The following is a 22,451-nucleotide window of genomic DNA, read 5'->3' as shown; positions in this document are numbered from 1 at the left end:
AAAAAAGTATGCTATGGTAGAATTTGTAGAAACCTTGATTTTCTTTTTCATTCAAGAAATGCTATTTTCAAACACCTACCAGGTGTGAGGTTCTGCATTAGATGCTGAAGCAACAGCAGAAATAAGATGGACAAGGTCCCTGCTCTCTTAGAGCTTGAATTCTAGTGGAGAGAGACATATAAGTAAATAAACAAATAAATAAATTAAGACAGTATCAAGTGGTGATGTGTGCTCTGCATAAAAGAAAAGGCAAGCAGAAATGGGGAGAGCATTTTTGCTGACATCTGAAGAATAAGAAGGAATCAGAAGATGAGTGTACCAGGAGAGAGTACCAGGCTTGCAAGTAAAAGGCCCCAAGATGCAAATGAGCTTGGTACATTTAAGGAACAGAAAGGTGTGGAAGGTAAATTAGCAAGGCAGAGTATTACTTGAGATGAAGCCAGAGAGTTAAGGTGGGGCCAGATCTTGTGGGTCCCTGTGGAACTAAGAGTTTGGACTTTTTCAGTGAAATGAGAAATCATTGGAGGGTTTTAAGCAGAGGAAGAACATTATCTAATTTATGTCCTATCATGCATAGTAGACACCTGATAAATGTGTCCAAAGTTGACTGTAGGAATAGACTCAAACTACACAACTACTCCCTTGCGTGTCTTGGGAACTGCAGACTTCTAGATGACACACTTCTTTCTAAGTGAGCTTTCCCTAAGGCAGGGTCCCCAGCCGGTCCATGGCCCCTTAGGAGCCAGGCCGCACAGCAGGAAGTGAGCAGCAGGTGAGCAAGCTTTCCACCTGAGCTCCGCCTCCTGTCAGATCAATGGCAGTATTAAATTCTCAGAGGAGCGAGAAACCTATTGTGAACCGCACATGGGAGGGATCTAGGTTGCAGGCTTCTGATGAGAATAATGCCTGATGATCTGAGGTGGAACAGTTTCATGCTGGAAACCATCCCTACCCTGCATCCCAACTCTGTGGAAAAATTGTCTTCTACAAAACCAGTCCCTGGTGCCATAAAGGCTGGGGACCACTCCCCTAAGGGATGGAAATAGCCATGAATGGTATGTGTACTGAGACAGACGGGGGGAGAGAGAGAGAGAGAGAGAGTGAGAGTGTGTGTGTGTGTGTGTGTGTGTGTGTGTTTGTGTTTGGGGTGTCTTACTTAGAGAACTTCAAAATAATTCTGTAACTATATAGTGAAATTGTCATATCGCCCATGTTCTCTTTTTAGACCCGACTATTATTAGACTTCCCCAAAGATTCACTGAGGCGTTTACTTAATAGTTGATAAAGTTTTCTGTTTTCCTGAGGGTTTGTATTGAGTGAAGTAGCTGATAGCTGCAGGCCTCCACCTCTGTCCAGCCCATGCCTGCAGGTATTTTAAATCATGGGTGGACTCCAGTCCTGCTTAGACAAGAGGAATGCAGTCCCTGCCTTCAAGGGACTCCAGGCAAAGCAGAGGACTCTCAGTCACTTATTCTTGGATACTCCACTCCAGGGACTATGCCCATGGCCTGACATCATGAATCTGCTCCTACAATTAGACTCCTGTCTCAGGGAATTTTGAGTTTAAAAGATCCTTAGACATTATCTATCCCAGTGCTCCCCAGTAGGAACACTTGTGCTATTTTGGGTGGGACTGTCCTAAGCACCATAGGAAATTTCACATTCCTGGCCCCACCCACTGAATGCTACAGGCCCTTGCCCCCACCATTCCCACTCACTGCTCACCACCCCCAACAAAAATGCTTCCACGCATTTTCAACAGATTCCTGAGTTGACAATCACTCATCTAGCCCAGTTCTGTCACTTTACAGGTAAGGCAGTGTTACACAACGGGTGTGTTTTTCATGCCTCGGGCCTCTGATGCCAGCAGAATCAGGACCCAGCATTCCAGTTTTACAATGAAGCTAGTTTCTGAAATATGCCTCTCTTTTTTGTTCTTCTGCTGTTACAGTTTTCTCAGAGTTATAAGCTGTTTGTTGGAAATGTAAGTCTGAGCCTTTCAGATGGGTTAAGAAAAAACTATGAGCATTTTCAGATTGTTCTGTACATAACTCAAGGTTTTGATAAAGTGTTTTCTACATATATTCCGTTGCCATCCACCTCTTGAGTTCTTTAATAATGAGAAATCTGACTTTCTTCCTTCTGCCCTCTTTATCTCTATGCTTTTGTCGAGCATCTTCTAGGAGATTTACTGTTGCCCCATTAAGTGTGGGGGACAGAAACATTTTGGCATAGAAAGTGATGGATCTGCAGCTGACTTAAGCTGTATATTATTTACCCTGACTTGGGCACCAAATTCACGTTTCAAAACTCATTTGCTGCCAGATATGGTAGCTCAAGCCTATAATCCCAGCACTTTGGGAGGCTAAGATGGAAGGATCACTTTGAAGCTAGGAGTTCAAGACCAGCCTGGGCAACAAAGCAAGACTCCATCTCTACAAAATATAAAAATAAAATAAATTAGCGAGGTACAGTAGCATATGCCTGTAGTCTCAGCTACTCAGGAGGCTGAAGCTGGAGGATCACTCGAACCCAGGAGGTCAGGGCCACAGAGAGCTATGATTATGCCACTGTACTCCAACCTGAGTGACAGCAAGACTGTTTTTTTAAAAAAATAAAACAAAACCAAAAAAAGAAGAACTTCATTTGCCTTCACACATCTAATCTGCTCTCTCCACCTGCATTTGTAACTTTCTCCTTACACACTTGAATGCTCTGTAAATGAGAAGAAGCACTTAGCCTAATTAAGAGGTAAGATAAGGTAGGTAAGAGCTTTTCTTTCTTGAGTGACTCTTCCCTAATACTCAATGGAATAGTCAGTATTTACAGTGATACTTTCAAATAGAATTTTCCTAGAGGAATCTCAAGTTCCACGAACAGTTATTTTTGTGGGAATATCTAGAATAAAGTTGGACTCTTCACTGAATGGAGGTGCTCATCTCCTCTTGTCACTGTACCAAACAGCTGTGTATTACACCTCGTGGGGAGGAGAAACATTTCATTTTTTTAATTTAGGTTTTTTCCTTGCTCGCTTCTTAAGCAAAACCAATGTAGTTTCTTTTTCTGCAGCAAAGGAGGAAGGAACAAACAACAAATTAATCAGACAGGAAGCGAATAACCACAGAAGGACGTCTGCCTCTGACTCAGTATGTCACGTTTAACAAGAGGCCAGAGCTTGTCCAAAATGGCTGTCCAAAAAGGACCCCACACTTGCATTAGAAGATGATGCCTCTTTCAGGGACAGATTTCCCTCCTGGCGCCTGGCGCACTGGCTCTCTGTCTGCCTGTGTCCCTGACCATGGCTCCCTGCAGTACCCTTTAACGGTAAGAAAAATTATATTCAAACTAAGTTTATTTCCTCTATCAGCTACAGGGAAGAACTAAATGGTTTTAATGGACCATAATATGTAGAGATAAAGTGGTTTAATTTTCCCGTAGAAGACCATGTGAGCCATTCCTGTTGCCCAGAATGCTACTTTCACCACTATGGTGATTGCGAGTGATTCATAACTTGTGCTTTGAGCCAAAATGTAAGCAAGATTTTCAATAGAATTTTTCTTGACCATTGGACAAGTTTGGATCCACAGGAATTTCTTTCCCCATTTTCTGATTTAAATTGTGGGCTTATATGAGTAAATATATCATTTTGGTGTATGATACAGTTGTCCACACAGCTGCTTTTGAATCTTTGGTGTGGCCAGCAACAGTAAGTGCTTTAAAGTACAAGAAGCCATTGGAAGCTTCAGATGAAAATGCCGTGAAACTAAGCTGTTGGACTTCTGCTGCTGCCAATGTGCTATTTAAGTTCAAAACTCAAACTAAACCATTTCTAAGCAGAGTCTTTTAGAAAGAATACAATTTGTCTTTTAGAATAAGTCTATTCCTATTATAATAGTGTGTGCACAATTACTATCACAAATCAAATTCTATAGCATTAGTTATAACTATGCTTAATATGATTCATGTTTTGACATAAAATACTATGATTTTTTAAATTTCAAGCCATATACTCAGAGACTTACAGAGCAGGGTTAAGGAAACTTTATAGATTTAAAAAAACTTTTTCTAGAATATGTAGGAAAAAACAACTTATTTTCTTTTTTCCCCTTGGAGAAATATAAAATAAAGCTTTAAAAAATTCAGAAAGCACGTATAACTTTAGTCACTAAGTACAAGTTCTTTTAAATAATTTAATGGCATAACTATGTAGTAGAGAATGGAGAGGTGGTAAATGAAGAGAAGGCTACTGAAAGATTCTAATTAAGCAAAGTAAGACAGCTTGGTAGAGAGAAAGTTGAAAGGCTGGGGAAAGAATAGGACAGGATAGTGAGAAAGGAAGATGAGAAGCTGGGGAAAGGTTTTGAGGTCGATCTGTGTGGAAATCATACTCTTAGAATTCACTTGGACCTGTGGGTCTTAGAGTGCTATGCATTTAACTTGATCAAGCTTTCTTGCTTCTGAACTGGAACATCATCGTGTCATAACTCTTCTTTTTATAGGTCTAAGGTCATTAAATAACTTACCTAAAAGTCATTTTCACTAAGTCAGGTTTTCTAATGCTCTTTGAAAAATTTATTCATGGGCTATTTGCTCACAACTCTTCAACTACTCTAATATCTAAGCTTTTAAGGGTTACACATACTCTGGGTGCACTGAAATATTCAGAGAACTCCCTGTGGTGAGAATTAGTTTCTGGGGTCCAGCAGCAACCTCAGATCTGATCAAATTCTAAATCTGGCCTGTAGGCTGGAAGTTCCCCAGCCTACCTAAAATGTAAGATGAAGTGATATCTAACTCCTGGACCCTTCAAGTTTTATGATCTTTTGAAGCCTTAACATTTTATGAACACATATCATTTACTTTGGAAGCTTCTGGTTATTTAAATTGTGATACATTTCTGCTTTTAGTTTTGACTCACTTTGTCCAAATTGGTAAAAACATGTGCTTGTTGTTGAAAAAAAGCATTTCTCCTGGACTGCCGTAAATACCTCTGTCTGTCCTGAAAATTAAAACTGGAAAAAAATACTAGAAAAAGGAATGCCTTGATCAATATGCTTTTCTGAGAAATTTGAAGTGTACTTTATACACATCTCCCTTCATCATTCACTTATAATACAGAAGTTTGCATGGGCGTACACACATAGGCTGATTTAAATCAGCTCATGGTTTCTCTTTCTCATGGTTAAATAGGGGGAAAGATGGTAATATTTACTGACCACTTATTCTGTGTTAGGTTCTTCACCTTTGCTTAGTTTATTTTTTGAAAATGGCTAAACTTACTAAGCACTGCCGCATTTAACTCTTGAGTAACCCTATTCAGTAAGTGCTATTATTTTGAAAACCGGACTTAGATAGGCTATTTCCAAAGGCCACCTAACAGCTCAATGTAGAGGAAATTCTCTGAATTGTAAGAGCTTTTCTTTCACAAGTGAAGCAACATTATAAATTGTATGATTTTTCTTTTTCTTTCCTTTTTTTTGGAGACAGGGCTTTTCTCTGTCACCCACGCTGGAGTGCACTTGACATGATCACAGCTCACTGCAGCCTCAAACTCCTGGGTTCAAACCGTCCTCCCACCTCAGCCTTCGAGTAAATGGAACTACAGATGTATGCCACCATGCCCAGTTAATTTTATATATATTTTTTTGTCTAGATGAGGGTCTCATTATATTTGCCCAGGCTGTTCTCAAACTCTTGGGTTCAAGCGATCTTCCCACCTGGGCCTCCCAGAGTACTGGGATTATAGGCATGAGCTACGACACCCAGCCAGTGTGATTTCTTGAGGTGCTTTTCTGGCCCTGGGAATCTGAGATTACAAATGTTTTGCTTTAAATGTCACAGCAACAGTAAATATCTTTAAAACAAATAATCTCAAGTAAGATACTTTCCTTTCTAAATCTTTTCACTTCCTCAGAGGTAAACTTGGTGACACTTCTGCTGGTATCATAAAGCTATGCTTTCAGTGATAAAATGAATACAGTATATCAAGTGTGTTGACATATACATGCGTGCACGTGTGTGTGTGTGAGAGAGAGAGAGAGAGAAACAGTGGTACCTCTTAATCCTCTGGTAGAACTAAATGTGGTGATAGCGATTCAGGAAGACTTTAGCTTGGAAATTTGAGCCCCTTAAAGAGATGGGAAGTATGAGAGAAAACCTGCTACTCATTTATAAGGATAAAGTAAAAAATATTTCCTTTCCCTTTTCTTCAGTTAAATGATAACAGGTAAGCGGGTCATTCAGCTAAACATCATTTTCTAACTATTAAAAGGATCTTGGATGTCTATGAATTTGTATTAATTTTAAAATTAAATGTGCATAATAGTGGATTAAAAAATAATTTTACTTCATAGCAACCTTTATTTCCCTCACAGTACTCTTGCAGAAAAATTATTTGTGTTCAAACTCCTAACCAGTTTTAATGACATTATAATGTCTTCAAAATGTCTTCTTTGAAAAACGCCTTTTCCACTCCCTGCCAAAATAAATCACCTCCTTATCTAAAAGATTTATAAAAGAAGCATTTCTACGTTCAACAGAGACTTAAATTAACATTTACCATTAAGAAGACAACCTCATCAGACATCACTGAAGTATTGTTTTCAATGATGATTGAGAAAGGAGCAGTACATTTTGAGAAATGAGGGATTCCATATACAGCAAGCATGTGCTCCACATACAGCTCAAATGGAGACTAACCATGCATAAGAACCAACTGGGTGAGGTGGCTAATTTGCTAAAAAAGCTGTTCTTCTCTTCTCTGCCTTTTGCTTCCTCTGGAGTCCAGCTGCCTTTTCTGTTTCCCATCTTGTATCCATGGCCTTGTTGCTCTGAGCAAGGACCTTCAGCTTGGAAAGAGGAGGAGCAGCAATAATAGAATCTTTCTGCAAAGGTATTGAAAGTTTCTAAAATGGCCAGATGACATGCTGTGGGGGAAGGGACAGTAGTGATGTTGCGGTGGCTCGAATCATAAAATAGAAACTCCAGGCAACTGCAGCTGTGAAAAGATTGTGTTAAAGAAACAGGATGACTGTGGTTTACTGTGAGCATCAGTTTTCCTGTTGAGCATTTTTTACAGGAAGTTGAAGAACAAAGCCAAATTCATCTTAATTAGTTCTAATGGTTTTCAGATCTTAAATACATCCAGCTAAGTTTGTATCATGGAGGAGTCTCAAAAGAATGGAATCAAGAATAATTGAGTAGGAATCCCAAAACTACATGGTTTTGAAAATTCACCGTCTTAGCAGCAATTTTGAGTTTGCGTGATGATTTTATTTTTCAGGGTGACTTGGAGGGGATTCACTGTCTTTGCAATGAATGCCCTTGCAGTTATTTTTTATGGTTGTAATAACTCAATGTGAATTTTAAAACCTTTTCTCAGGAAAATGCTGTTGTGTTAAATGTATCATATATTTTCGTCTGTTAATATTTTTTGGTCAAACAATTGTGTGTGTGTGTGTGACACAGAGACAGAGAGGGAAGGAGAGACAGATGTACATGTACTTATAAGCCAGAAGGACATGTATCAAAATAACAAAGAGTTATCTCTGGTTGTTACCCCCAACCCTTTTTTACCTAAAATTTAATTATTATTCAATGCTTCCTTCAGTGGTTAAATACAACTTTAGTGCTTTTATTTTCATCTTTGTATTTTTGTATTCTCTACAATACAAAAGGAGAAAAAGAAATCTCGAAGAAAACAACAACAAAAAAATCTAACCTGAAGAAGCCAAAAGTACACAGGAAATACATACATGAAAATGAGTTAATAACATTACATATAAAGCAAAATATAGATCAGTCCAGGCCGGTGGCTCATACCTGTTATCATAGCACTTTGGGATGCAGGCAGATCACCTGAGGTCAGGAGTTTGAGACCAGCCTGGCCAATGTGGTGAAACCTCATCTGTACCAAAAATACAAAAATTAGCCAAGTGTGATGTCACACTTCAGTAATCCCAGCTACTCAGAAGGCTTAGGCAGGAGAATTGTTTGAACCCAGGAGGTGGAGTTTGCAGTGAGCCAAGTTCGCACCATTGCACTCCAGCCTGGGCAACAGAGCCAGACTCTGGCTTAAAAAAATAAATAAATAAATGTAAATAAAAATAGAAAATAATGAGAACAAGAGAGCAGTTGGATTTTTGAATCTGTCCAATTATTTCTGATACCCTCCCCCACCCCATATACACACAATTGTTTGACCAAAAAATATTAACAGAGGAAAATGTATAATACATGTAACGCAACAGTGTTTTCCTGAGAAAAAGTTTTTAAATTCATATTGAATTATTACAACCATAAAAAATAATTGCAAGTGTATTAATTACATAGACAGTGAATCCACTCCAAGTGGAATCCAAGAGGAATAAAATATTCCTCTATTGATTCAATCTTTTTCGGGGAAACAAGTTTAATTTTCCACCATTCATTTTAGGTATGATAGTATTTAAGGGTTACTTTTAGCAAAATTTATAGAGCAAAATGCTTTGTATTTTTGAATAGTCCAAATTAATGATAAACATCATTGGATAAAGCTGCTGCTTCTCTAATAGAACCCCTGCCCACGTGGGATTAAAGACAGGCCTTCTGAGAACTGCGTGTTCACTGGGGGACTGTTAGGAATTACGCCCCACCTCATGTCATTCTGTAGCTTGGGTGCTAGGCAGTGCAATCTAGAATGAATTTTAACTTGGCTATGAAACTAAGAAAGAGTTTATTTAAATTACTGCCCATTTTCTTGATCCCAAGGAGGGCAATCATTTTATATTCAGGGATGATTCTGCTTTCCTAGTTGAGCACACTGAAGAAGAAACCATGAGTTTCCTCCAGCACGTCTGGACCGAACTGTGAGCTTTGGTTGACCTCTAGTTGGCCATGCCATTGAGGCGAATGTGTCCTCTGTACTGGTGGGGAGTGGGCTGAGCAGTTCTCTTTCTCTCACAGTGCTCCTTGTAGCCAACATTGCATGTTTAACAAGTGGGTCCAGACTGCAAGATGCCCTAGGTGATCTGGGATCAGTGAATGTTGTCTAAATGTCAATGTTAAACCATGATGTTGACCTAACACCATTCTAGTAAGACCAATGATGCCAGCCATTTCATTCACAGAACGAACTAGGAAGTCCAGAATTTCTAAAAGTTGGAGTGGGGTGCGTGTGTGCGTGTGTGTGTGTGTGTGTGTAGGCAACAAAGAAGAACCAGTGATTAGATTTTTTAAAGTAATTTATGCAAATTATTTCACTCCGTTTTGTCAACCCATAAAGCCAATTCCTTATGAAAGGTTTATTGGTAGATCCCTCCCCTGACTTCAGTTATTTTTGCCTAAAATTTGATGATTTTTGAATGATCCATTCACTTATTAAATAAACCTTTGGCAGTCACATACTCTAGAGTTCTGGCTGATTTTTAAACTTTTTAATGTATAACAGCCCAGAAATACCTTGGTTAGAAATCGGTTAATGGGTACTTTATTCAAAGGCCATTATCTTACTGTTTCCACAATGGATAATAGACAAACATATGTTGTTAAAGCAATGTGTGTTAGTTTGCTAGTACCACCATAAAAAAATACCACAGCCTGGGTAGATCAAATTACAGAAATTTGTTTTCCCCCAGCTCTGGAAGCTAGAAGTCCAAGATCAAGGTGTAGGCAGGTTTGGTGTCTTCCGAGGCCTCTCTCCCTGGTTTGCAGGTGGCCACTTTCTCATTGCGTCTTCACTTGGCCTTTCCTCTGTGTGAGCATATGCCTGATGCCTCTTCCTCTTTGTATGAGGACACCAGTCAGATTGGATTAACATCTCACCCAATGGCCTCATTTTAGCCCAATCACCTCTTTAAAGACCCTACTTCCAAATACAGTTGCCTTCTGAGGTCCTGGGGGTTAGGAATTCAGCATATCAGTTTGCAGGGGACATACTTCAGACCATAACACAGTATGTGAAAACAAGAGCTTTTTCTTTCCCTTGGGTTTTCTTTGTGCCTATAGAACTTAATACACCAGGTAAAGATTTTAGAAAGTCTAGCTTTTCTCTCTATGATGAAAGTTCCTTAAACACTGAAATTATTCTTAAAAAGAAATTAATTCTGAAAAGTGTGTCTTCTTAAAATTTCATTGCCTGGATTGGGGTTCGGTGGGAGAGCAAGGCCCAGCAAGCAGGTAGACATGTGATCCAACACTGCGGAGAGCCCAGCTAAGCTGGGGAGCTGGACATGAGCACAGGGGATTCTGACGCAGGAGATGACTGACCACACTGGGGAAACTGCTGCTGAGTCCTTTCCCTTCTTCTCGGGCCCCTCCTGCCCCTGAGTCAGCTGCCTTTCCTGCCATGCTGCCATCCCCAAGGGAAGAATTAAACACTGGGAGGCCCCATCATCAGTCAGCCTCATTCCCACCCAGGCAGATCCACCCACAGCCACTGAACAAAGTCATGGCCACTGAGCAAAGCCACGGCCCCTCAGACCAGCCTCCAGGTCCATCCCTCCTCTGCCAGTCACTCAGCAGCTTGCACCAGCAGGACCCATCCTCACCCTCTGGAAGGACAGATCTAAGCTCTGTCCACTGATGGCTTTGCTCTCCCAAGCCATGCTGAAAACCTTGTACACACCATTTCATTTAATCTTCCCAGCAACTCCCGCATTTAACAGATGGGAGAAACAGATTCCCATCTGAATCAGCCAGGTGGCAGAGCAAGGATGCAGAACCAAATTTGCCTGACCAGGGTCTCATGTTCTCCCTTTTTCATTCTATAAGCCATACTGGTAAAGCCAACAGGACTCCTTCTTTTTTTTCTTTTTTAAATTAAATTTAATTTATTTTCAGACATAAAGGCTTGCTTTGTAGCCCAAGGTGGTCTTAAACTCCTGGGCTCAAGCAGTCTTCCCACCTTGACCTCCCAAAGGGTTGGTATTACAGGCGTGAGTCACCAATCCCAGCCTCAAAGCACCCCTTTTGTATCTGTATTTAAATGCATAAAATAAAATCGAATTACAAAGGAAACCATTAAAATACGTACTTGTTTATTAATGGTTTAAATAGCAAGATCTAGCAACAGATCTAAACGTTGCAGAATGTTCAAAATTGTTGATGTGTAGTTGTAATATAATGTGAAAATGTCATGTGAAAACTATTGGTGAAAGAATATCAGATATTGTGGTTTGTGGCCTACATTCATAATCAAAGGAAATGCTGCATTTCAGTTAGCACTTAGTAGAAATAATATGTATTTTTTTCATCCACATTCATGAACCCTTGAATTCTGTCCACAGACTCTGGGTGTGAGGATCCAGCAGGAATGCCTGGTCTGTTAGGATCTGTGCTCTGGCCTTCAGTAAGACCTGGCTCTGGCTCTGATGTGGGCTGTGAAGTCCATGGGAGGAGGGAGGCCCTTCTCTCTCATGGCCTGGGGGCTCTACTTCTCTGGGGAAGTTGGGGGCTGCCAGGAAAGTAAGTCTCAGTATGTAACACCAGCAAGCCCCTCTGAAATAGGGCTGGTTCTTTTGCCCAGACCTCATGGTGCACTGGAGTGATGCCGGGAGCCCTTCCAGTGGCAAGCACTCGGCTTGTTTTTGCGATACATAGTTCTTTCACTGCACACATATTTACTAAGAACCCCACTTTGGGTCAGGTATTGTCAAGACCCGGTGGAGTCCATAGGCTGGTAGAAAGACAGCTAATAAGTGGGCCAGGCGTGGCTGGTGGACCCACTGTGGGGGCACACGAACTTGGTCTTCTTTGATCCAGGGGCTGAGTGAGGTGGCAGGACTGGAGTCTGGGGTTTCTCACACACTTCCCTGGAGGCCCCAGGCTGGAGAAGTGCAGACCATGCCCAGCAGGTGTTCAGCTGGAAAGGAGGAGAAAAGACATGGCAGCCTACCTCACCTGCATTACCATTGAGATTTGAAAGGAACAGTTAATCTGAAGGAAAGGGAGAGATGGGGCCAGGGAAAGCAAGCCGTGCAAACAGAAGTCTGCAGAAGAGGAGAGGAAAGAACACTTAGTTCTGCACCAGCCTCGGAAAAGTGAGAGCCCTCACCCACAGACCCTGTCCCCACTGTCTGTCTGAAGTGGCCAGGAGGGAAAGGCTGCACTTCTTTCAATACCCCAGATCCTTTAATAGCATCTTGCTCCCTGAACTTCGGTTTTGCCTACAAATTTCTGCAATCTGGCCTTGGCCCTGGCCCCAGCCATGACTGTTGCCGTTTCTCCCACACTAGCCCTCTGGATCCTGAAGTTAGCACAGTCGTCCCCGGAGTTGTCATCCAGAAGTTAATATACAAGTCAGTTCGTGCACAGACAGTGCTAAAACAGCAGCAACAGAGAACTGTAAAATAATTAAGGAGGGCTTTCAGGGTGGCAGCCCCTGAAAAGGTTCCCATTCCACAGTCTGGCCCCTAAGCTGTGCAGGACAGAAGTTCAATTTGATCTCAGCTATGAGAGGCAACTCATGACAGCCACAACCATAAGAGGTTCCTGTTGGTTGATAAGAGTATCCACTCCTTCCTAGATACTAGGATCATGGGGTGACAGAAAGTTGGTTGATGAAGATGGAATCAGACAAAATGAATCTTGAGGGACTTTTCATCCACCAAGCATGTGGATGCACTGTTCCCAGAGCTCATCTCTTGGGCCCACCGGGCAGACTTGGCCGTCCCCCTTCCTTGGTAAACCTTTCCCAGCTCTGATCCTACCACTGATTTAGCTCCAGCATCTTTCGCAGTAGACAAGCCTGAATTCAGTTTCAAATCCCTATCCTTCCTTCCTGGTCCTAGGAGATGTCTGACTACAAGGCCTCTGAATATGCTGCTGGAGATCCCCCTTGATGGAGGACACTCTAATACAGGCACCCAGTCCTGTTTACAGAGCCCATGTGGCCCCATGGGTCACCAATTGGTGTCATGCCAGAAAGACCAATTTAAGAAACATACTTTAAAAGAATCATGGACTACGACAGTCTCTTACTGAAAAACAGATTCCAGTATAGTTAGCAGGTGAGCTGTGGCACTGATTCACCTGCCTGAAAGTGCTTATTAGATCATTAAAAGGGCAGTGAGTGAGTGAGGCAGTGTTATCCAGCAGAAGAGCGGGAACCAAAAGGATGAGATTGAGTGAATTGCCTCAAGGTGTTTTAGGGATTGACTTAAATTCTCTGAGGCTATCAAATGAGCACAGCCATGTTGGCTTCCAGTGCCTTAGGAGTCAGAGACCACACAAGGAGAGAGCCCTGAATCCAGCTGATTGTCCATACATGAGAGCTGCTGTTGCTGCTGTGAGATTTAAACTTTTCATTTTCTAGACAGCCCACTTTTTTTTTTTTGCTATTATTTTCTTTTTTTTTTTATTTTTTTATTTTATTGCATTTTTGGTTTTGGGGTACATGTGAAGAACATGCAAGATTGTTGCATAGGTACACACGTGGCAGTGTGATTTGCTGCCTTCCTCCCCATCACCTACATCTGGCATCTCTCCCATTGCTATCTCTCCCCAACTCCCCACCCCCCACTGTCCCTCCCCTATTTCCCCCCCAACTGACCCCAGTGTGTAGTGCTCCCCTCCCTGTGTCCATGTGTTCTCATTGTTCAATACCCGCCTATGAGTGAGAACATGCGGTGTTTGATCTTCTGCTCTTCTGTCAGTTTGCTGAGAATGATGGTTTCCAGGTTCATCCATGTCCCTACAAAGGATACAAACTCATTGTTTTTGATGGCTGCATAATATTCGATGGTGTATATGTGCCACATTTTCCCTGTCCAGTCTATCATCGATGGGCATTTGGGTTGGTTCCAGGTCTTTGCTATTGTAAACAGTGCTGCAGTGAACATTTGTGTGCACATGTCCTTATAGTAGAACGATTTATAATCCTTTGGATATATACCCAGTAATGGGATTGCTGGGTCAAATGGAATTTCTATTTCTAGGTCCTTGAGGAATCGCCACACTGTCTTCCACAATGGTTGAACTAATTTACACTCCCACCAACAGTGTAAATCCTATTTCTCCACATCCTCTCCAGCATCTGTTGTCTCCAGATTTTTTAATGATCGCCATTCTAAATGGCGTGAGATGGCATCTCAATGTAGTTTTGATTTGCATTTCTCTGATGACCAGTGATGATGAGCATTTTTTCATATGTTTGTTGGCCTCATGTATGTCTTCTTTTGTAAAGCGTCTGTTTATATCCTTTGCCCACTTTTGAATGGGCTTGTTTGTTTTTTTCTTGTAAATCTGTTTTAGTTCTTTGTAAATTCTAGATATCAGCCCTTTGTCAGATGGGTAAACTGCAAAAATTTTTTCCCATTCTGTTGGTTGCCGATTCACTCTAATGACTGTTTCTTTTGCTGTGCAGAAGCTGTGGAGTTTGATTAGGTCCCATTTGTCTGTTTTGGCTTTTGTTGTCAATGTTTTTGGTGTTTTGGTCATGAAGTCCTTGCCTACACCTATGTCCTGAATGATTTTGCCTAGATTTTCTTCTAGGGTTTTTATGGTGTTAGGTCTTACGTTTAAGTCTTTAATCCATCTGGAGTTAATTTTAGTGTAAGGTGTCAGGAAGGGGTCCAGTTTCTGCTTTCTGTGCATGGACAGCCCACTTTTAATGGGACTCTTCCGAACTGTCTTAATTCTTGTTTCCTGGTGGCTGTGACAAGTCCAGCAGTGGCTTTTTAGCTTCTCCAGTCCATTTCTGTTCACAGAAAGCAAGCCATCCAGCATTATCTCAATAAAAGTATTTGTTTAGGTTTAAGCTTTCCACATTGACTTGTAGTGGTTGAACTAAATGAATATTTTAAATCCTAAGAAATTGTTTTCTGCAATTAAGAGACTAGTGGGAGTTTAAAAAGCTTGGCACAGTGGCTCACACGGACAATGTCTCAGCACTATGGGAGGCTGAGGCGGGAGGATCACTTGAGGCAAAGAGTTCAGGACTAGCCTGGCCAGCAGAGCAAAACCCCATCACAACAGAAATAAAAGATAAAGATAAATTAGCCAGGTGTGGTGGCGTATGCCTGCAGTCCTAGCTAAGCTACCCAAGAGGCTGAGGCAGGAGGATTGCTTAGGCCCAGGAATTCGAGGCAACAGTAAGCTATGATTATGCCACTATACTCTAGCCTGGGTGACAGAGCAAGACCTCATCTCCAAAAAAAAATTAAAAATTAAAAAATATATATATAATTCTGCAGTTTAAAATTTGGGACACATGTCCTGTAGAAATAATGTTATTCTAGTGGCCAGTGGCCCAGACTACCCACTGGTTTAAGGCTCGAACTCTACAATAAGGCTTTAGTGCATATGAATCACCCAGGATCTCATTAAAATGCTGAAACAAATTGGGGGCGGGGGGCAAAAGGGACTGACAGTTGATATATCTAACAGCTCCTGGTGGTGCCCATGCCGCCCATCGTGGATACAGTTTGTGTAGCAAGGCTGGGGTGGGAGAAACTGGCATTACTTAGGGATGAGAACAGTGGGTGAGGCATTGGCCTAGATGGGGCAGAGGGAGCGGGGCTTCTAGTGAGGCAAAGGAACAGGACTGCAAGGATTGGAGGAAGTGGGGAGAGGGCTCCTGGCTGGTGTGACTCCCAGGCACTTCCGGGCCATCGTCTCTCCTGGCCCTAGTGTTTGCCAGGCTGCCCTCTCCACCCTGTCCCCTCACCCACCCAGGGTCCCTAAACTCTCCCACCCAGCCACGGAATCTGGCCTTCCCTTTGTTCTCAGAGCAAGCATGCTCTGCAGAAAGACTCTTCTTTTTTATTTTATTTATTTATAATGTTGTACCCAAACAGAAGTAAGAAACCCTCTTTAAATGAAGTGCATTTTGGTAAACAGCCTGGGAGTCCTAGGTCTGACTTCTCCAGCCCCCTCTGTTTTTGCTTAGATCCTCTGAGGAACTGCTAAGGATCACAGAGATAGGGATGGCTGGTCTTTGACTACTCCAAGATAAGGCTGACCCATACACGCCCACCCCGCCTCACCGGCTGCTCCCCGCTTTCCACCTTATGTTCTCCATGCCCTCTCCCTGGAGGACTAGGAAGTTTGAGGCCAGGACTAGAAGTAGATTCATCTTCATATTCCTGCAGTGCACACACAGACTTGGGCGAATGTCAGAAAGAATGGGAGGAGAGAGCCTGAGGGGTGGGAGAGGAAGAAAGGATTGTGGTGGAAATGAGCGAGGAGGAGAAGCCACTTGAAGTGAATTTGTTTTCAATCATACTTGGCCAGGATACATCCTAGCAGTTGTGTGAGAGCTTCCTGCTTAACTGGGCCCACCTGGGTCGGTCATGTATGGTAGGCAGGGGGTTGGATCCTCGTAAGGCACTGGATGTGGCCTCCATTCTCTCCAGGCACCTCAGCTCAGAAGCCCCTCTGCTGGGATCCTCCCAGAACAGTAATGTTTTAGCAGTGAGGTAAAGGTAAGCCCATCTCTTTTAAGAGTTGAGCTAGGTGGAGCTGTCACTTTGGTGGGAAAGTGAAGGCCGATTAGGACAGCATTACTAAGATCACATCTAATACATGATCGCATTTTTGTTTTTCCAGGTTTATCAGCAAAACTGTTGAACGCATAACTGCCCAAGATGCCCGTCCCTCCCCCTCCAGCACCCCCGCCGCCCCCAACATTTGCACTGGTGAGTGTCTCCACCCCAATCACTTTCTATGCATAAAGCAAGCCAGATGAAGCCAAAACCTGGCACACATGTGTTTGTTTTAAATGTGTTTGTATTCTGGCTTACATATGATACAGCAGGAATGCCTGGCTTACATGTGATACAGCAGGAATGCTTTCCCAGTGCCCAGAGTAAGCCAAACCCTGAGACCCTGCAAATACAAACAACACAAAGCGTTTCGTTTGTTTAAGGTCTCATGCGATGGTTGGTACAAGGGTGGAATGTGGCTGATGAGGTGTTTTCTGCCACATCCACGCAGGGAAATGTGCTGGCCCAAGACAGGGTTTGCAGGAGCAGTTCTGAGACCAGTAGGCACTGTTTTCATCCAGATGAACTGAATGTCTGGCTTTTAACTTCTGGGTTGGATGGTCTAGAAACCCAGGTCTCTGCCAGGCATGGTGGCATGAACCTGTAATCCCAGCTAGTTGGGAGGCTGAGGCAAGAGAATCACTGAATCGCTTGAACCTGGGAGGTGGAAGTTGCAGGGAGCCAAGATCTCGCCATTGCACTCCAGCCTGGTCAACAAGAGCGAAACTCCGTCTCAAAAAAAAAAAGAAAACAGAAACCCAGGTCTCTATCTGCAGTGCATTCCATTAAAGTGTCTTCCAGTCTCACTCGTTTCTTTTCCTTTACCTTTCCCCCTCTTCTTCCCAATCTGTTTTTGACAAATATCTCCCCACCACCACCTCTCCCACACACATTCACATCCCCCTTTAAATCTATACTTGCATTTTAATGTTTATTTCCTGAAAAAAATGCCTTCACTGTATTCATCTGGTCTTTTTTCTTTCTTTCTTTTTTTTTTTTTTGACTTACTCTGTCACCCAGGCTGGAGTGTAGTGGCACGATCTCAGCTCACCACAACCTCCACCTCCCGTTCAAGTGATTCTCCTGCCACAGCCTCCCAAGTAGCTAGGACTACAGACAGGTACCACCACACCTGGCTAATTTTTGTGTTTTTAGTAGAGACAGGGTTTCACCATGTTGACCAGGCTTGTCTTGAACTCCTGACCTCAGTTGATCCACACACTTCAGCCTCTCAAAGTGCTAGGATTACAGGCATGAGCCACGGTGGGTGGCCCATCCTGCTCCTTTGATAGACTTCTTTGGGGAAGTTAGAGTGCCCTCTTCCAGGAATTTGGTAGCCCTCCACTTGGTCATATGGAAAGGCCCCAAGACACACACTGGTACAAAGCTCTTTCCAGCTTGTGAAACCTTCACTGAGGAGGAGGCTTACACTGATGGTTCCTTCATTTTCACCATTTTCACATGGGGAAACAGGCTGAGAGAGGAAGTTTCTTGCCCTAGGCTTCCATGAGACACATTTAAATAACTCATCTGAGGTTGAAATCTAGTGAGAAGAACTGCCCGTTAATTAACTTACTGCTACTCAGAATGTGGTCTTCCAACTGCTTTTTAGAGTCCCCAAAGTGATGAGGACAGAAATTGAAAGTAAGCATTTAGGAGCATTTCTAGCAATTTGACAGTAGTTTTCTATCTGTTTCTAAGATTGGATATTATGTTTCTTTTTAAAAAAAAAATTCATTTTTTTAATAATGTATTGCTATTTTACAAAAGTGTCAGTCCGTGATGAAAATATTTTTCAAAAGACTGGTCCTCAGCCGGGCATGCATTTTGGGAGGATAACTTGAGCCCAGGAGTTCGAGACTAGCCTGGACAACGTGGCAAGACCCCCATATCTATGAAAAAAAAAAAATTAATTAGCCAGCCAGACACAGGGCTGCGTGCTTGTAGTCCCAGCTACTCTAGAGGCAGAGATGGGAGATTGTTCAAGCCCGAGAGGTCAAGGCTGCAGTGAGCTGTGATTGTACCACTGCACTTGAGCCTAGGTGACAGAGCAAGACTCTGTCTCAAAAAAAAAAAAAAAAAAAAAAAAAAAAAAAAAAAAAATTTTTAAAAAAAAAAAAAAAAAAAAAAAAAAGACTGGTCCTTCACATGGATAAGTTTGAGAACCTACAATCTGGCTAACATAGTAGGATGCATTTATTCATGTTTCCCCAAAAAGTGTGGGTTACAGTGAACTGACTTAATAAAAAAATATTAAATAAATAACACAGGTGGTATGAGAAGATGACAAAAATCATGAATCTTATACCAGAATGGTTAAAGTTTGGGAAATTCTTGTTTATCTTATCAACTCATTTCTATCCGTTATTACCTAATTCAAAGCAAGATCGTGGATAAATAAAATACAGAGATGAAAAAAAGGAAAGGTGGCCATCATAGAACACTGCCCTTGTGAAACAACGTAATTAAGGACCCTGGACACAAGAGAAGTTAGCACCCAGGGAGGTCAGGCGGCAAAATAAATTTTGAGACAGAACAGGAGGCTACTGAAGGTTGCTGACCCAAAACTGTTAAGAGAGCCAGTGTGACGCATCGCTTAACCTCTCTAGGCCTCAGAGTTTTTTCATCCTTAACATGAAGACAGCAGGTAATGTTAAGAGCTCTTTCCAGGACGTCCAAAGTATGTTAAGTTGAAAACAAACAAGTTTCAGAGCAATAGAGGAAAATCTCATTAGCAAAAGCAAACTGTATGCAGAGAGCGTTTCTGGAAGGATAGCAGAGAAACTTTTAACAGGCTTGCTTCAGGGGTCTGTGGGACTGATGGGGAAGGGGCATTTTAGAGCCCACATTTACCATCTGTCAGCTTGTAGGGAAAACTCTGGAGTCAGACTTGCCAGGGTTTGAATCCCAGCTCCTCCTCAAATAATTAGGTGACTGGGATAAATGATTTAAACTCCCTGTACCTCAGTTTCCTTGTCTGTAAAATGGAAACAACTCACAGGGTTGATAAGGGCTGAAAACAGTGCCTGGCACAGAGTAAGAGCCTTATAAATGATAACTATTATTATCATAAGCAAGAAATACCTTTTCATTTAGTTATTTCAAGATGCTTCCAATTTTACCATATTTTACAGTCATATTCTGTTTCTACAGTATAATTCCAATTGCACAGTAATTCTGGTGAGCCTACTTCAGGATTTCTCTGAGTTCTTCCTTTGCCTCTAACTCTGCTAATGAAAGGCTGAGTTAGGCCAGGAGCAGTAGCATGCGCCTGTAATCCCAACTACTCAGGAGGCTGAGGCAGGAGGATCACTTGAGCCCAAGATTTTGAGACTGTAGTGCACGATGATCACACCTGTGAATAGCCACTGCACTGCAGCCTGGGCAACATAATGAGACCATGTCTCTAAAAAAAAAAATTGTTCTTTAAAGGCTGGGTAAGGTATTGAGCCACATGTTTCCCCAGCTTTTCCAGGGCCCTAACTGGCAAACCTGAAATCATATCCCTGTCAGCAGGGCTAGGGCCAGCCTAGAAAGGACCTGTGGGTCTTTTCTGGCTGACCTGTGGGCAGCCAGACTCTCCCTGGGACAGGTAAGACCTAGCCAGTTTCCAAGTACGGCAGACACAGGCACACAGGCAGGTGCCTACGCCCAAGTCCTTTTGCTGGTCTCTTAGTGTCCCCACTCCCTGAAGGAATAAGATCCCAATTTCATAGTAGGGATCTTTCCTAGGAATTCTGGAAAGAGAAGAAAACACTCACATACTAAAGCAGCACCTTTGTCCATTCTGCAATTTTCATGGATTAAGCTTTCATCAGAATTAAACATCAGAAACACCTCATGCCAACAAGACATGAGAGAACCTTTGAGGTAATGAAAATATTCTATATCTTGATTGTGATGGTGGTTACACAGCTGTATATGTTTGTCAAAACTCATGGAACTGTAACTAAAAGGAATTATTTCACTATATGTAAATTATGCCTTAATAAATCTGACTTAAAATGAAAAAAAGCATCTTTGGCAATATACACAGAGGGAATTATTTTCTAGAATTTTAGTGGGCTTAAAAAACATACAGCTGACTCTTTTTGCTAGAGACAGTTTTTCCCTTGCACTGGATTAGTTCTAAAAGATGAGAAAAGGAAGTTATTCTTCAGGGTACCCTCTGGTGAATGAAGCCCGATAATGTCCTGCAGAATGCTCCCAGACTTAAAATTCTTTTCTCGTGTCTAGTCATCTCACCCTAACCTGGCTCTGTTAGTTACAGTCAGACTGTGGTCTGAATTTTCAGAGGCTTTAATCAAGGACTGACTCTTCCTGCCTTAAAAATGAACATAATTTATTGCTACATCTGCTTCCAAACATCTGGGTCTTAAAAAGAATGATATGGGGTTGAAAACTTGTCTTGAATTTACAGCCTATCACCAAGAACCGTAATAACAAGATTCCAGTACCCAGCCTGTCCCAGCCAAGTGTTATAATACATTATTTTAACCCAAGAGATGACTACTCATTTGTATGGTTTCCTTTCAGGCCAATACAGAGAAGCCTACCTTGAATAAGACAGAGCAGGCTGGGAGAAATGCTCTCCTTTCTGATATCAGCAAAGGGAAGAAACTAAAGAAGACGGTCACCAATGACAGAAGTGCACCAATATTGGACAGTAAGTGAAAAAAGCTATTTTCCATGGAGAGAAATGTTTATGACCTAACAATCAACCCTACCCTCACCCCTCAAAATTTTGGGGGGGAGGTTAACAGCTGCAAAGCTAGCAAAATAAGGGACTGTATCACTCCCTGTAGGCCATATCTTTGGCTTGGGTTCCCCTCTAATGCTGCAAGAAGCCAATATAATAATTCTTTGTCCAAGACATACATAGCAGCAATTCTCTGCGTTATTCACAATGCTTTCTGGAGATTAACCCATTGCTCCTAGCACCACAGATGAGGAGGCAGCATAAAATATGGAAGAGCCCTAGCCTTGGAATCAAAAGATGTGGGTTCAAGACCTAGCACAGCCATCCCATACCATCTCCAAGTCTTGTTGTCTTTATTTTAAAGTGAAGATGATAATACATGTTCTATTGACCTCACAAGTTTGTCGTGAGCTTCAAATGAGATAATGCCTGTAAAATGTTTTGTTGTCTGGAGAGTATAATTCAAGCGTAAGATACGATCATTAGGAGCTTAGAGAGAAAGGAAATGAGGTCACAACTTTGCTTATCTACCCACCTAAGTCTGAGGTACTTTCTGGAGCAAGGCTACTTATTAATGTTTACAACAGGACAAAAAATTATCCATGACGAGAATTCTACTGGCAATTAATAAAGAGGTCTTAAGGCTGTCTCCTCATATTCCTAGACCCTTCCTTTGCCTGCCAGATGTCCCCAAGATTCATCCTAGAATACAGTTCTCATTTGGAAGCAACAGGAAATAGACTGACCTTCCAAAATCACCAGATGGAGCTTTGTCAACAAGTGAATAATGAGGCAGAATCTTAGCAAAGTAGAAGATTAGAAGTGCTTCGGGGAACTTTTTAAATGCCTAATGAGCAGAGAAGGAAGAAGGATTAGAGTTAGGCGGACTACTGGTTTTGGGAGGAAAAAAGAAAAGCAAAAGACCGAGATCAGGCCTTTGAATGTTGTTCTGTTACCGGGCAAAGTGATGCAAGTAAGAATGTACCACTTTCAAAAAGGAACTGTGACCGGGAGTGGTGGCTCACCCCTGTAATTCCAGCACTTTTAGAGGCCGAGGCGGGTGGATCACTTGAGGCCAGGAGTTCAAGACCAGCCTGGACAACATGGTAAAAACACTGTCTCTACTAAAAATACAAAAATTAGCCAGGTACGGTGGCACATGCCTGTACTCCCAGCTACTCCGGAGGCTGAAGCACAAGAATCACTTGAACCCGGGAGGTGAAGGTTACAATGAGCTGAGATTGTGCCACTGCCCTCCAGCCTGGGCAACAGAGCAAGACTCTGTCTCAAAA

At 42.2% G+C, this 22,451-nt stretch overlaps 1 protein-coding gene across 4 annotated transcripts in view; it reads left to right on the top strand.

Annotated features, from left to right (window-relative positions):
* Positions 1 to 22,451, top strand: part of WIPF1 (WAS/WASL interacting protein family member 1) — a 121,886-nt gene that overhangs the window by 78,970 nt on the left and 20,465 nt on the right. For 2 of the 4 annotated variants that reach the window (XM_037741913.1, XM_017538255.2), the window contains exons 2-4: positions 3,070 to 3,324; positions 16,525 to 16,613; positions 20,997 to 21,126. In XM_037741913.1, coding sequence (XP_037597841.1) covers positions 16,563 to 16,613; positions 20,997 to 21,126 — 181 coding nt within the window. In that variant the 5' untranslated portion in view covers positions 3,070 to 3,324; positions 16,525 to 16,562. The remainder of the gene's footprint in view (positions 1 to 3,069; positions 3,325 to 16,524; positions 16,614 to 20,996; positions 21,127 to 22,451) is intronic. The other 2 variants (XM_017538258.2, XM_017538257.2) reach the window with 1 other exon arrangement.

Source organism: Cebus imitator, unplaced genomic scaffold, assembly GCF_001604975.1.
Source record: "Cebus imitator isolate Cc_AM_T3 unplaced genomic scaffold, Cebus_imitator-1.0 Scaffold110, whole genome shotgun sequence".
NCBI classification, from domain to species: domain Eukaryota; kingdom Metazoa; phylum Chordata; class Mammalia; order Primates; family Cebidae; genus Cebus; species Cebus imitator.
This window is presented reverse-complemented; position numbering and strand designations above follow the sequence as displayed.